Source organism: Sesamum indicum, linkage group LG4, assembly GCF_000512975.1.
Source record: "Sesamum indicum cultivar Zhongzhi No. 13 linkage group LG4, S_indicum_v1.0, whole genome shotgun sequence".
Classification (NCBI taxonomy): domain Eukaryota; kingdom Viridiplantae; phylum Streptophyta; class Magnoliopsida; order Lamiales; family Pedaliaceae; genus Sesamum; species Sesamum indicum.
The window spans coordinates 7,814,043-7,828,307 of NC_026148.1; the positions used below are offsets into that span (position 1 = coordinate 7,814,043).

The following is a 14,265-nucleotide window of genomic DNA, read 5'->3' on the forward strand; positions in this document are numbered from 1 at the left end:
AATGAGTAAGAGCAGCTACACTTAGCATTATTTAGCCAAAATTACCATAGGGTTTACTTGCATAGACTACTGCTACTGTTCTTATTCTCATTAGATGATGAATTAGTCTGCTGGTAATCCTTTGATGTGTGTAATCAGAGAAACTTGCCAGTCAGTTCATCCAATTGAGGATGGTTCTGGAAGGAGGAATTTATTTCAAAACATTCTACAACGTATACCAAGCTCCCCAAACTCAACAACTGAAAAACGGCAAAGCTAACACTCTACTTTAAATTTCAAAGTAAAAGGTTTCTTCCATTACTTATTCTTCACTTCTTTTGGATGAACATTGATGGTTGACCAACTTATGATACCAAAAGTTGCTTCTCGAAAAAGCTGCTTTGTAAGACCTTGGCAGCAGAATTCGAGTTTTCAGGTTCTGAACATAAGACCATGATGACTATCTAAATGCTCAAATCAAAAACTTAAATGCATGCTTATCTAATTTGTCAAAGTCTAACTAAACTTTCTGATGGTTGCTAGTATTATTAGTAAAGAACATCTATACCAACATGTGCCAGACTGTGGAGTGTCAATGAAAGATGCAATTTGGATATACTAATTCACAGAAACCTTATTAAAGTTCAAAGATATAAAAAGATGGAAACTCAAACAATCTTCTCAAATTGGAAAAATAGAAAATACTAGTCTGAAAAAGTTACCCAACCTAAATTAAACATCTATGTTAGTAAGAGAATGGATTGTAAATTCCAGCATTGCCAAGTTACATATGTGACCTTACAAGGACCTGCTTTGCACCTAGCTTTGCGTGTGTTAAGAATGTTTACAATATTATGTTCAAAAGTTCAATAAATGCCAAGTCTAGTATCTGAAACAACCATAAATAAGGAGTTTATTGCAGAAGGATTTCTAACAAATAGTGATCCAATCCTCAGTTGTGACAATAATGCCATAGACTGCAGTAAACAGCATTATAGTTCATTATCCAGCTTCCTACTTGAGCTTGGTTTAATGTACCAACTCTTCTGGTCAAGTGGCATAACTATCAGAAGGTTAGAATCAATATAAAACATTATAAAAGTTAAACCAGAGTTATAAAAGGCACGGCATGGCGCATGGTGCCTTTTGGAAGCAAGCACCAATCTTGGTGCAGCCATTTTATGTGGGCCCTGGAGAGCGCTGTCTTTTAAAGGCTGGGCTTGAAGCTTGGGCTTCACACAGTTTTATATGAGGTTAGGCTTGCTCAAGCCAAGTCTTTTAACTTTTCCTTTCTTTTTTTTTAAGGAAATTAAAAGAAAAATAGAAAAGAAAAAAAATAGTAGAAGAGAAAATGCCTGAATTGTTGTTTTTATATGTTTCTTTTTTGGTATAACGATTAATATAATTTCTATAATTTATATTTAATTGTTTGTGTAGTATTGATGTTAAGAGATATTAATGTATAAATATATGATTTATTTATGCAAATATGCATAGTGCCATGGCTCCAGAGCACCTTTGCACCATGCTCCTTTAACAACTATGTGTTAAGAGAATCACTATAACCAATAGTGGGTAGATTCCTCAACCACTTGTAAATAGTTAACCACATTGATCAACGTAAAAGTGTCCGAAATATTACAGCTGTTAGGGGTATTTATAGTTTTGTAAATTGATTGAGCTTAGCCGAAATTGAAATTCAGTATATAACAAAATCAAATCAAAAAAATTGATTTGGTAGTCATTTTTATTTTTTTAAAAGTTTGGTATTTGGTTTGGTTTTGAATTTTAGTGTGAATCTTATTGAATACTGAAATATTATTTTTATATAAATATTTATGTATATTATTATTTTTATATTACTTTTGTTATTTTACTTATTAAAAATTTAAAAAATAAATAAGAAGTGTAATTATTATTGTTTCATTTTTACCAAAAAGTTCGGTTTACCGAATACCGATTCGAAATTCCTAAACAGATTAGGTAGTATCTGTTCGGTATTCTGGTTCATTTGGATTTTACCTAACATCTGTAACAACTCTTTTGGCCTTGGTGGTTCCAATTGGGAATCAACTGTTTGGCCTGGTTTGAACCTTCCCTAATTGGTAAAGTTGTTTATGCCAGTGCTGGATGGCCAAAGGCTACAATGTAAAATGCATGGAGATGAGCATTAGGTTACCAACAGAAAAGAGGATTTCATGTTGGGTAAAACTAATACAGTTTAGTATACACTACATATAGTTTAAAATGTTTAACAAAGTACTTGTCTCAAGACAATAATGATTTGATGTTATTTCCAACTTGATTGCTTTTACATTGAGTAAAATATTGTTCATTTTTATCTGGTCTAAGGAGTAATCTAATATGAATCTCACAGATTAAGTACTCAAAATATACATTCTGTTTGGGAAATCTTTTATCTGGTCCATTTTGCACCCTATGCTCATCGTGACATGCCAACAATCATGTAGCTCATGAAGTTTATTGTTAGATAAACCCCTTGGAAACTTGGTTTACCACCTCAATCAATCAAATAATGCAGGAGTCTTATAGTTTTATGTGTTCTACGTCCATCTCTAAAAACTAAACATTTGGACTTAAGAATTGCATTAATATAAATATTGTTGGGATGCCTATTCCAAAATCTCATGATCCTGCATTCATTTTCTATATTTTTCTTCTTCCTTTTCTCTTTTTGCAAAAAAAAAAAAACAGAAAGAATCTCCAGAAGCCTGAAGAACTTGAGCTCTGGTCTTCCTAAACAATATATAATGTTTCCTTTTGTTGCTCATCCATGTGCTCTTTCTTTGTCTCTCTTTCTCTTCTGCTGACTGCTTTGCCCTTTCTGGCAGTTGCTGCCTACTTTCTGTTATTGTTTCATTCTTGTGCTGTCTTTGCACTCCTTTTATTTTCCTTACTAGGTTTCTATAAAGAAAAAGACTAGTCCTCTCCTTCTATTTGTCTGTTTAAAATGCCAAAGTCTGAAGTCTAGTTTGGCTCCCTTCTATGGTTTTTAGAAAAACTGCGCAACATGTATACTTCTAGAAGGACCCTTCTTAATTTTCAATTTCTCCAAACATATTATTCTGTGACCAATACTTCCAAGAGCATCTATACCATGATATGCCCAGATACTTAAGAGAAGAATGCCTGAATAAATAGGGTAACCAAAATACTATTTTAACTGATGTCCTTAAAATCATCTTCAATATACCTAGTTGCATATTCCATGTATCAGTTCACTTTACTTAAAATCCTGCAAGATAAATTCTGTAAAATTTTATTGGTCTTGTCTGACATCTATAATTAGAATATCATGCTGTTGTGTATGATAAATAGCATTTCAAGGGCAACTCCTTCCAATTTGTATTTTACCTCTTCAAAGATTTTATATTTAACTTTCAAATCTGATACATAATGAAGAATGTCCTCAGAGTTGCCTGGTAGATGCAATACTATCTGACTAACTGACTCTCACGTAGATGCAATATTATCAGACTATAGGGACTGCAATGTAGGAATCCACCAATTTCCATGGAACTGCCTGTCAACTTATTTAGGCCAGTGAATTAATAGGTTGATTGAGGTGGTTACTATTTTTAGACCATTCGCTGGTCATATTGGTATTGCTGAGAGAATGCAGAAAGGTGTATATTTGTAGTTAGAATCACTATGTTTGGTTTCATATTTTTACACCTTATCTATGTGTTTTTTTGTTTTTCAACTTTGTATATATATATATTATATATATGTAACACATATATCTAATATAAAAGAGACGTGATTTGACAATAAACAGTGATTTTTGTCTCCAAAAAATACAACATTAAATATGCAATATTTATATATATACACATTGATATATAAAAATATATAAAAAAGAGATGAATAAACAGTGATTTTTGTCTCCCAAATCCCAACATCAAACTTACACCACTTTAAAATATTTTAATTTATCTCAAAACACAAATCCAAACATACCATCTATCTTCAACACACTTATTTATCTTTATTTTTCCTTTCTATCTCCAAAACACAAAACAAAATACTCAAAATACAAATTCAAACATTATGAATGGTTTTTTACAGGGGCAACAGTTTTGAAGAGCTGAAAATTTTCAGGAGTAAGAAACATAATAAAAGGATTTGCGGAACCTATCCATGGTACCATTGTTTATGGATCACCTACAATCTACAAAGAGCTCAAATTCAACTGTTCAATTTTCAATTCTCTAGAATTAATGAAGATTTTATTTTATAGACAGCCTCTGAAGTTCTATGATTAGACTTTTCTTTGGGAAAGACTAGATACTCTTAATTGATTTTCACTCCTAAAACTATTCTAAATTAAAGGATTTTCAATAAAAGAGCCTAAACAAATTTGCAGGAAGCTTTGCCGATTAAAGTTTTTCTAAAGTACCATTTGGTGAGGCAAAAAGAAACCAAAGTAAGAAGTTAGAATAAATAACAGCTGGATTATCTCCGGTGGGACTTGTATTTCGCTGGTTATATACCATTATATTTTTACATCTTTGATCCTTTACTATTTTGCACCAGTCTATCTTGGTTGAAGAACACTCGCCCCCTGGCTTTTTGAAGTGTCGTAGTATGAAAAATCTTGATCTTTCAGCTTTTAGTGGTCCGGTGGAAGATTTGTGATGCATATATACCCCACTTCTTTTCACAAACTACATTCTTTTCTCTAAGTTTGTTTTTGGAATGACAAAGTCCATTCTTTGATTACGTTCCACAGAAAAGCCTTGCTTCACTATTATTGTGAACTTAACAAGCTAGCTAGAGCGATGGATTTCTACCTTAGTGGCCAAGGTATGGGTAGTTGTGGCATACCAGAGAATTGGGAAAAGGTATTGGAGATTATTACTGAAGGATGGAGGTTATGCTTTACTTCATTAGTTCAGCTTTCATCATCCCAATTTAGCAAATCTATAGTAAGCAACTAGAATATCAGATTTCTCTGTTTACGATTGTGTTTGCATGTCATCTTATCAATCTTTTCTAAATATCTCTTATCCTCTCTCATGTTGTAGAAACTCTAATGAAATAAGTTAGAGGTTGAGAAGGAATCAGGTAAGTTTGTTTTCAATTGTGCATGCTTCCTTGTATAGGTGCTTTTCTAAGGTCTCAAACTACAGGTCAAGACTTTGCTTTTTTAAGCATCCTTGAAACTTCCTTTAATCTTAGTTTAGCTTTGTTCTAATCTTCGGCTGTTTTGCTCCCATCCTTGAATGTGGAAAATCCATATTCAAGGCAATTTACTTGGTGGTTTGCATGAATGTACTTCCTTCTTAATGAGCTCATATTGATTTTTCCCTAGCATTTAAAGGCATGTTTCTCTTTCCACCACTATTTATTCTCTACTCCCTTGATCTGGCTTGTCTCGTCTAACTTAAAGAGCTAGAAATGAAAGTATTAAACAACATCTAGCCATTGCGCATGAATTATAATGTCCAGTGTCCTGCAGAGTGATGAACTGCTAATATAAACATTTTCTGCCAGGAGATGTCTCAGCCTGCTCATGTCAGAGACGTTGCTCATACATCTGGGGTTAAAGAGGTTACCACTCAGGGAGCCAATGGCGATTCTGGAAGTTCGAATCAAAATCAAATGTCAGAAGAACAAAGAGCTCGCATGGAAGCTAACAGGTTGAAAGCATTAGAGAAAGCAGCTGCCAGGTCCCGCTTGTTACGTGCTTGATCAGTTCTTTCACTAGTTCAAAAATATTGTTGACCTGCCTTCTTGTGCACCAGCTTCAGCTTCGGCTTCAGATTAGCTTGCAAAAGTCGATTATTAATGTTGGAAGACAGTGTGTGGTTGGTTTATGACATTTTGGTTAGCAATTGCCTAATGACTCGTGTAAATATATAAACGTCTGCAGATACTACTGTGCATTAATCTTCTGGAGAACGGTATTTCACGTCAGATATAAGATGTCCTGATTTCGCTATAGCTTATCAGTAAACTATATGAAATATGAAACATGTGTTTGTTGTTCGCTTTGGATGACAAGTTAGTATTGCTAATGTTGTGGCCTTTTGCACCCAACAGCGGAAGGCCACTAACAAATTTTCAAATATCAGTCCTCTTTATTCATTCCAAAGCACTAAAAAGTGTCACGGGTAAGAATTTAATACATTATTAATAACTAAAATATTATATCATAATTTTATTATATATTTCAATTATTCAACCACTATCATGCATACAGTTATACTTTTATAAAGAAAATCGAGAGTATTTTCTTTCCTAAAAATAAAAAAATTATTCTTGTGTATGTATGATTTCTATACTTATTATTGATATGGTCACACATTGACAATCCATTTATTATCCCAAACAGCAAGCCCAATATGGAGAAGAGATTCGGAAAGGCTTCATTTCGCTCTCTGATTGTGGCCCAAGAGAGTTAAGTGTAGGAAAAATGCTTCTGGAGGCCTAGGGGGGTGCAAGGCCACTCTGCCCGCCAGCGAAACACTTGCCTAGGTGGATAGATATCATGGGAGGAGGGATTTGACAAGGAAGTCCAAGAGGGCATATTCTTGAAGAAGCGGGATTCTCACTCCACTGGAGTCTTCTGACTAGACTTCTTTAGACTTCTCCAATCAATAAATTATGATATCAAGGAGGCTTATTCATTGACAACTACCTCCTCGACTTCCACGGAGACCAGGCTCCCTTACCACTGGGGGACATTGGCTACAAAACTAGGTTTTGCCCCCTCAAGCAGAGGGGGTAGTTTTAGCCTTCACAAGCAATTTCTACCACATACATTCATTTATATTCACGATTTTTTTTTTCAATCAAAATTCACTATCTTATTTCCATATTATCTCCTTTCAATATTATTGTTTAATATTACATACTGATTTGGGTGTCAAAGTGCTAATATTACTTTTGCAGATTCTCAACTTTAAGCTTGCAGAATTCGGCCAACCAAGGAGGTCAAGTCTATAAAGATCCTACTCATATGTTTTTTGCACAAATCAATTGGTGTTGTCTGTGGAAACACATACTAAGACGTGAGAACTGATGGAAGCTCCAAACAACAACCTCAACGAACAGAAGGGTATGGAGGTCCTTGGGAACACTCGAGCTCTCCTGCTAATGGCAGACACCTCCTTAGCCCCTATTGGAGGACCAACGGTTGCAGGATCCGGAAAGCCCTCTTAACCCTCTATGAATCCCCCTCAGAACAACACTTCATCATATACCTCCTTCGGGAAGCTGTCTTTTGGATTGATGGGGGACTTACAGCAGATGATCGCATTAGTAGTGTGGGAGTAATTGATGATAATAATGTGTGCACCAGCGGAGACCTCCGTAAAGGCCAAGGAGGTAGATGAGAAGGACAGGCCCCAAGTCCGAAGGGCAGTGGCCCCCAGAGAGAAGCAAGATTAGCCCTCATAACCCCCAAAAGGAATTCCACCTTAACGGATAGCCGCTTGGAGTGTCTACAAAAGGGACTTCAAGATGTCCATAAATGAAGTGGATTGGCCCGGGAAGCGCTGCAGAAGAGAAAAAAAATTATTGAATTAAAGAAAATTAATACCCAATCAAGGGGTGTACCCTTGATATTTTCCTGGTGTTCGATGCACAATAAACGAAAAAACAGGCCATGGATTAAAGCAAAGAAAACAAGAGGTACAAAACCATAAAGAGAGCTTTATCCTCATCGTTTTCTTGAACAGGATGCAAGTGTTGTTCCCTTTTCAATCCAATCTTTCTCCATGAGGTTTCAACCTTGAAACCCTCTAAATCAGTCTACTATAATCACCAGGGAGTCCTTCCTATCAAACGCTAGCAAGATTAGGAAAGGGAAGGAAAAAATTAAGAACACGTTATGAGTTAACAACCTCAATTTTTCTACATTCATTCTTTGATTTGATGAACCAAAGGAACAAGTTTGGAGAGAGATGAGAGATACCTGAATTTGAGAGAGAGCTCAAATTCATGAGTAAGGTGTGGTTGTGAGATAAGATGGTTCTGAGTGTGTTTTACCTAGCCAAAAACCACTAGATAAGAACTAGCTTATCCAACCTTTTCAACCTTCCAAGGTTTAAATGTCTTGCACCACCTCTCCTAAAATCAGCTAACATGTTATTTGACCTAGATAAGGTCAAATTGGGTTATGGGCTTGGTCTAAAGAAGACTAGGCTCCAAGAAATCAAGCTCCTTGTGCAATGGACCTAAATTAAATTCAATTTAATCTTAAATCCATCATTTTAACTCCTTTAATCCAATTAAAAAATCCAAGTTGATTCTCTTATTTAATTTATAAATCCAATTCATAAACATAATCAAATCCAACTAAATTAATCCAATTAATTTAAGAGGCTTAAAATTCAAAACTAACTAATTCAATTAATTAATGTTTGGGAAAATCCAACCAATGAATTTTTATGTAAATGATTCAATCATTTATTCTCTCCAAAAAATTCATTTAATCTAATTAAATTGATCTCTACCTTGCGGAATTAATTTTGAATTAATTCCATCACAATGCGGTATTAGAGTGTGACTCTTTAAGTTCACCTACAACTAGCCTCGAGGAAGGGGTGGCAACATAACAACCCCCTAGGCTCCCCGAGACTAGGTCCTGAAGTAGCTGATCAAACATTATCCTCTCTACAAGAAGCACAAAATGATATTAAGACCCCATAACTAAAAATTCACAAAAAGAACAAGAAACAGAAAAACGATGAAAATGTTTCGCTAAAAGGATGACACAAGGACTCAATCAGAAATGATGTAAGAACCTCTCATTTATCATACTCCTACAGTCATAAGGTTTTTCGTTCAACTCCTCTAGAAGGGTAGAAAAGGCAGTAGTCCTATTCGTTAAGGCAAAAGGAGCAAGAGGGGAGTTGAACGAAATGTGTCTAGATATATTCCACTTAATCTCACAAGGCAATTCCCTTTCTAGATAATATAATCCAATCATACCATACAGATGGTGTATGTATCAAAATCATTCTTTCATTGGTGCAGTGTAAATCGTCTTTAGAGGACTTTTATTTGGAGTCTAAGGTGAGCAAAATCGGGATACACTTTGCCTGTTGACCAAAACGAAAAGAGGTAATTTTCATTTTAAATGACGTATCTCTTTTCCATTTATCTATATCTAGTATGTATGGATTTATTATTTTATTTTATTTCTTATACTACATCAAATGTCTGGGAAAACTAAGGGCACACCCTTTGGTTGGATCAAATATATTACTTGTATGAGAGAGTAGAAATGTGTCTAGATACATTCCACCAATCTCACAAGGCAATTCCTTTTCTAGAAGATATAATCCAATCATACCATATAGATGGCGTATGTATATATATATGTATTGCTTGTATGAAAGAGTAAAAATGTGTCTAGAATACATTCCACTCAATCCCACAAGGTAAGCCCCCTTTCTACATGATATGTTACAATTATACCATATAGAAGGAATACCATATATAGCCAAATTGCACTTCCAAAATTGCAACTTGGTCATACTCCAATTCAACAAGGAAAATCAACCCTATAACTAGTGGGCCTTAATTTAGTGGATCGGGTTTCCTTTTAATTAAATTAAAATAAATTCAAGGCCCAATAAATTTAATTAAATCCAATTTAATAAAAGGAAAAATGACAGAATTGGTCCGGTAGGATTAGGGTAGTTCTCACTTTTCGTCTCTTATTTCCGAGCCAACAATTTTAGTCCCATAGCTTTCATAAAATTTGCATATTTAGTCCCACTTCATCTCTAATTACATGCTAATGCCCCGCTCGTCGAAAATGGTATCAGAGCATTGGTTTCGAAGAAATATATAGTTATATTATATTTAGATATTATTTATCTACTAATGGAGGAGACTCTTTGAAAGAAAATGGAACCAAATGACAATTTGAGTTACGATGAAAAACAGAATATTTCCAAATTATGGAAATACAAAGAAGGGAATTTCTCATGGAAATTCTTGACAAATGCTACAACAGTCCCAAGAGGATTGACCCAAATCTTCTCATACCAGAAGAAGAACAAGAATAGTTGAGGAATTTTCAAGTTCAACAGATACTACCATGAAACATAGTGAGGCGTTTACACTCCACTGAAATCCATGGTAGAATCTCAGCCAAAAGAAGTAAGACGGGTATATTCTTGCATAGTTACAGTTCTAAAAATTACGATTAAAGGAACTGACTGGAAAGAACTCGAGCCAGATACCTTGAAGATCTCCCAAGATTTTAGAGAGCTACAATAGATAGTTAAGATTATGGACATAGGTTAATTCATATATCTACAAAAATAGAAACTTTGAGGCAGAAGGTGGACGAGATCCTTAAGATCCCCCCGATCTACACAAGGACCTTACAGATCTGAAGTCAGAAATTATAAATTTAAAGTGAAATCAAAGGGAGAGCCTTGAGATATCAAAATCCAGACAGAAGCAAATCGGAGACGCCTTTGGAACAGTACCACTTCTACATCAAAAGGGAAAGGTCACAGAGAAGATCTAATCATCGCATCCATCAGATCTATAAAGTAATGGAGGTAACAAAAGCAAATTTATCCAATTTACAAGAATTGACAGAATTATTTTCCCAACTCGGGATTATGGATTTAATCATTATCCAAACCAATGAAACCACTCCAGCACTACCAACCTCGGAGGAAAGTACATGTTCCAATGATCCTCCATAGGATCATCCAATGACAAAGAGTGTGGATTTCCACACTAACGCCACCCTAATGTTCGTGGGAACCAGGATAAAAGAAAATCTAGGAAGAAATACAAGAAGAGTGCTTGAAAATACACCTTGGGCGAGAACCATGCTTCAGTCTTGCATCCATACAACGCTATACTTAACTTGGATGTTGTCGATCTTTGAATATCGAGAAATTGATAGATGAATAGGTTGCAGCCATAAAGATAGCGGTTACTACTTTAGAACTCGACAAATAAAACTTCACAAAACTTGTGGAGTTAAGCTTGAATGGATATGCGAAGAGCGGATGGGATAATATCCTAGAAAATACCAAGGCCAACAAGGGTTTCATCCCAAGAATCTAGACAAACAGATGCAAGATCCACAGGAAGAACCCCTATAAGAAGAACTTTCAAATGGGCCCATACCCGAGCCAATGACAGTTTCAAAGACTGCAATTGTTGGACCTACAGAGCAAGAGGTCATATCTCTCTAGATTGCTCGCAGAGACTTGGTGAATTATGAAAATTTGAAGCCATGGATGACATCTTAGATGCAGTCTACTATGGCGATTTGGTACTTATTAACCAATTCGAAGATCATCCATCAGATGAAAGTGTCTACGAGGAGGAAATAGAGACTGATTCAGATGGATCTTCAACCAAGTTAGAATAATTACAATGAGGGAGATAGACTTCAAACCTCCGAAAGCTTGTCAGGATTCTTTTTCAGGATGACAGTGTCAAACAAAACTATGGAAAGAATCATGCGACAAGACTGATCTAGGATTGGAGTAATTGGGAAAGTCCTAAACCAGATAGGATTGAACCAAAGGAAGCATCACATAATCTACAAAGTAAATTTAGGTAAATTTGCTATACATATGAAAGTTACTGTTAATGTGATGGATATGCAACTGATTTCTAAAGAAGGAATTTTTGAAAAATAGAGTAAGCTTAGAAAAGAAGTAGCTGTTACTATGAAATGAATCGACATAGGAACTATTGAAGTAGTAATAAAAGCAACTTCTAAGGAAGAAATTGATTCAGAAATACATTTATCTATAATGGATAGAAGAATTAATAACCTAAGAGATGACTGTCTTGGAGCAATTATAGGTATTCTATACGCAAGAAAATTGATGTTTGGCATTCATCCTAGGATTGCATACAACCTAGAAAATCAAGATTTCAGTAGAGTCTTAACCCTTCATCAAGATTTTAAAAGGAAAGATCTAATGAAAGAAGGAAATAGACCATATTTTATAACTTATAGAATTGCCCTTTCCAGTACGCTTTCATTCAAATTTGTTTCTTAGGAAAGAGTATATCGAGATTTCTCAAAATTTCAAGAAATTTGCCAAGGTAATGACACCAGATCTAATAAGGATACCTAGAATAGGTGGTGTCGATATCATCATAAAAGATCACCTAATTTTAGATAGAACACTTAGCTCTAGAACTGAGTTTAGTAGCAGGATGTCATTTTCGGAAGATAGGATTGCAGGCTACAAAAGAAAAGAGAAAGAGTTATTAAAAGATTTAACTCCTCAAGATATTATGGTGGATAACATAAAACTTAGATGCCATGAAGGATGGAAAGAAATATAAGTTATATTTGACATCACTAAGAAAGAAAACTTTTTCCCTTGTATGACTTATATCATTTGCAGCAACCTGTTGTTGGTAGATATGAAGGTATGTTAGAAATAATAGGCCATAAAATTGTAGTTACAGGTGTTGCAGAATGAGAAAATGGAAGTATGACTTTGGATTTAAGTTTCCTCGAAGATCATAAACCATGGGAAATAAAAGGTAACGGAATGGAATTCAGTCTTGATGGTATTACCATAAGGATTGAATGACCAGTCCCTTTTCTATATATATCTGTTGGTATGTTGTATGATCATATAAGACAGAGTATTCTGCAGCCTATATTGATTTAGGATCATGGATTTGCATGGCAAAACACGAAGTTTTTCCTAAAGAAGTAAGGGAACCTTACCCGTTATTGCAGGAAGGGATTTTTCACAAAAAATCTTAATGCTCAATAAGGTAATATAAAAAGTCAAGATCATGATCGGAGGAGCACTTAGATCACAATGGTTTAGGTGTAAAAACACCTCCTATTTATTTTCATGATAGAGGTGTTGATATCTTGTTAGGTAATAATTTCATTCAAATATTTGCAAAATATATGTAGGATAATTAAAGGAATTTGTTGATCTTTACTACTAACTGTGGTAGTGAGATACAGATTTGCGAAGAGAAAAGGCCTTCAATAGATAATGCCTATAAATTTCGCAGCAAGCGTGGTGAATTCGATGCCAGATTAACTTATCCGAAAATGCAGGATAAGAGGAAATTTGGTAAAATTCTTTTGTCTTTCAGACCACAGGGACTCATCGATAGCAATAGTTCTTTGAGGAATCTGAGGAACAGATTAGGAACTTCAAGGAAGCATTACAGGAGATAAAGTCGTTTGACATTAGCGAAGAGAGCAAGCTCTCTGGAGAACATCAAGAGACTTATACATGAAAGAATCAGTATGGTCCAGGAACGCAGTGGAAGTGTATAATAAAAAAAATTAAAACGGTTCAAAGAGATTTTTCCTTTGGAATTGCCGAGCGTTTGGTGTTTATCAAAACATAATAACGAACAAATATACATGCTAGATATGTGGTTAGAGGATGAAACAAAAGACACAAAAATGTAACATGAAACTTTACCTTCTGTTTTTATAGATGAGCAGCAACGTGCGTTGTTTTCCTTTTCGATCCTCTTCCGTCCATTTTAGGATCCAAATTAGAACCCGTCTAATTTGTCCACACCACACTATAAAATAGATATAGTTCTTTTTAATTGCTACATAGAACAAAGAACAAGAAGGAATAACAACTCCAAACAAACACTCACTGTGTTTGCATTTATATTTTGGCCCATTCCCATATGGGCCAAAATAATGTCAATGTTTGGTTTTTTGATTTTATGCTTTGACTGGGTGTAAAAACACAAATTTGTAGACTGTTTTCTTTTTAAAAAGTTATAGGCCCATAGCCCATTAGTTTATTCCTTAATTTTACAATTGCAGATTCTCCTCTCCTCTCTCAATCGGCATGACTTGAATCCCTTCTCTCCCCACCCATTCGCTCCGTCGATTTGAGCACCGCCAGCACAAACCCAGCGCATTGAACTCCCACAACGGCGGCATTAGGATGAACTCGGCCCCTTGCCGTTAGGATGAACTCGCCACACACTCCGCCAGACTCCGTCGCCACTCGCCATTCATGTCAAAAGTCGGCTGCGGGCTATTGGAATCTATATCTTACGCGCCACCTAGTTCCCGTTGCACACGCCGCGTCGAGTAAACGAAAAGGCGAATTTGGGTCTGTAAATTTTAATAGAAAATTTCTTGGTCTTTTAATTTAATTCCACATTTTCTTTTATTAAAATTACATATTCTGAATTTTCTAAAAAATTGAGAAATGGGTTTGGATGTAGTAAAATTATTGAGAAACTATTTCAGTATAGTATACTGAAAAGTATGTACGGTTCAACAGTAGTTTTTTTTCAGTAAATTAC

General features: G+C 35.2%; 1 protein-coding gene across 2 annotated transcripts in view; it reads left to right on the top strand.

Annotated features, from left to right (window-relative positions):
* The window catches only part of LOC105160172 (TIMELESS-interacting protein), a 10,908-nt gene extending 4,943 nt beyond the window's left edge, over positions 1–5,965 (top strand). Inside the window, exon 5 of one of the 2 annotated variants that reach the window (XM_020693178.1) lies at positions 5,497–5,965. In XM_020693178.1, coding sequence (XP_020548837.1) covers positions 5,497–5,694 — 198 coding nt within the window. In that variant the 3' untranslated portion in view covers positions 5,695–5,965. Of the gene's footprint in view, positions 1–4,732; positions 5,463–5,496 lie in introns of those variants that run through there. The other variant, XM_020693179.1, reaches the window with a different exon arrangement.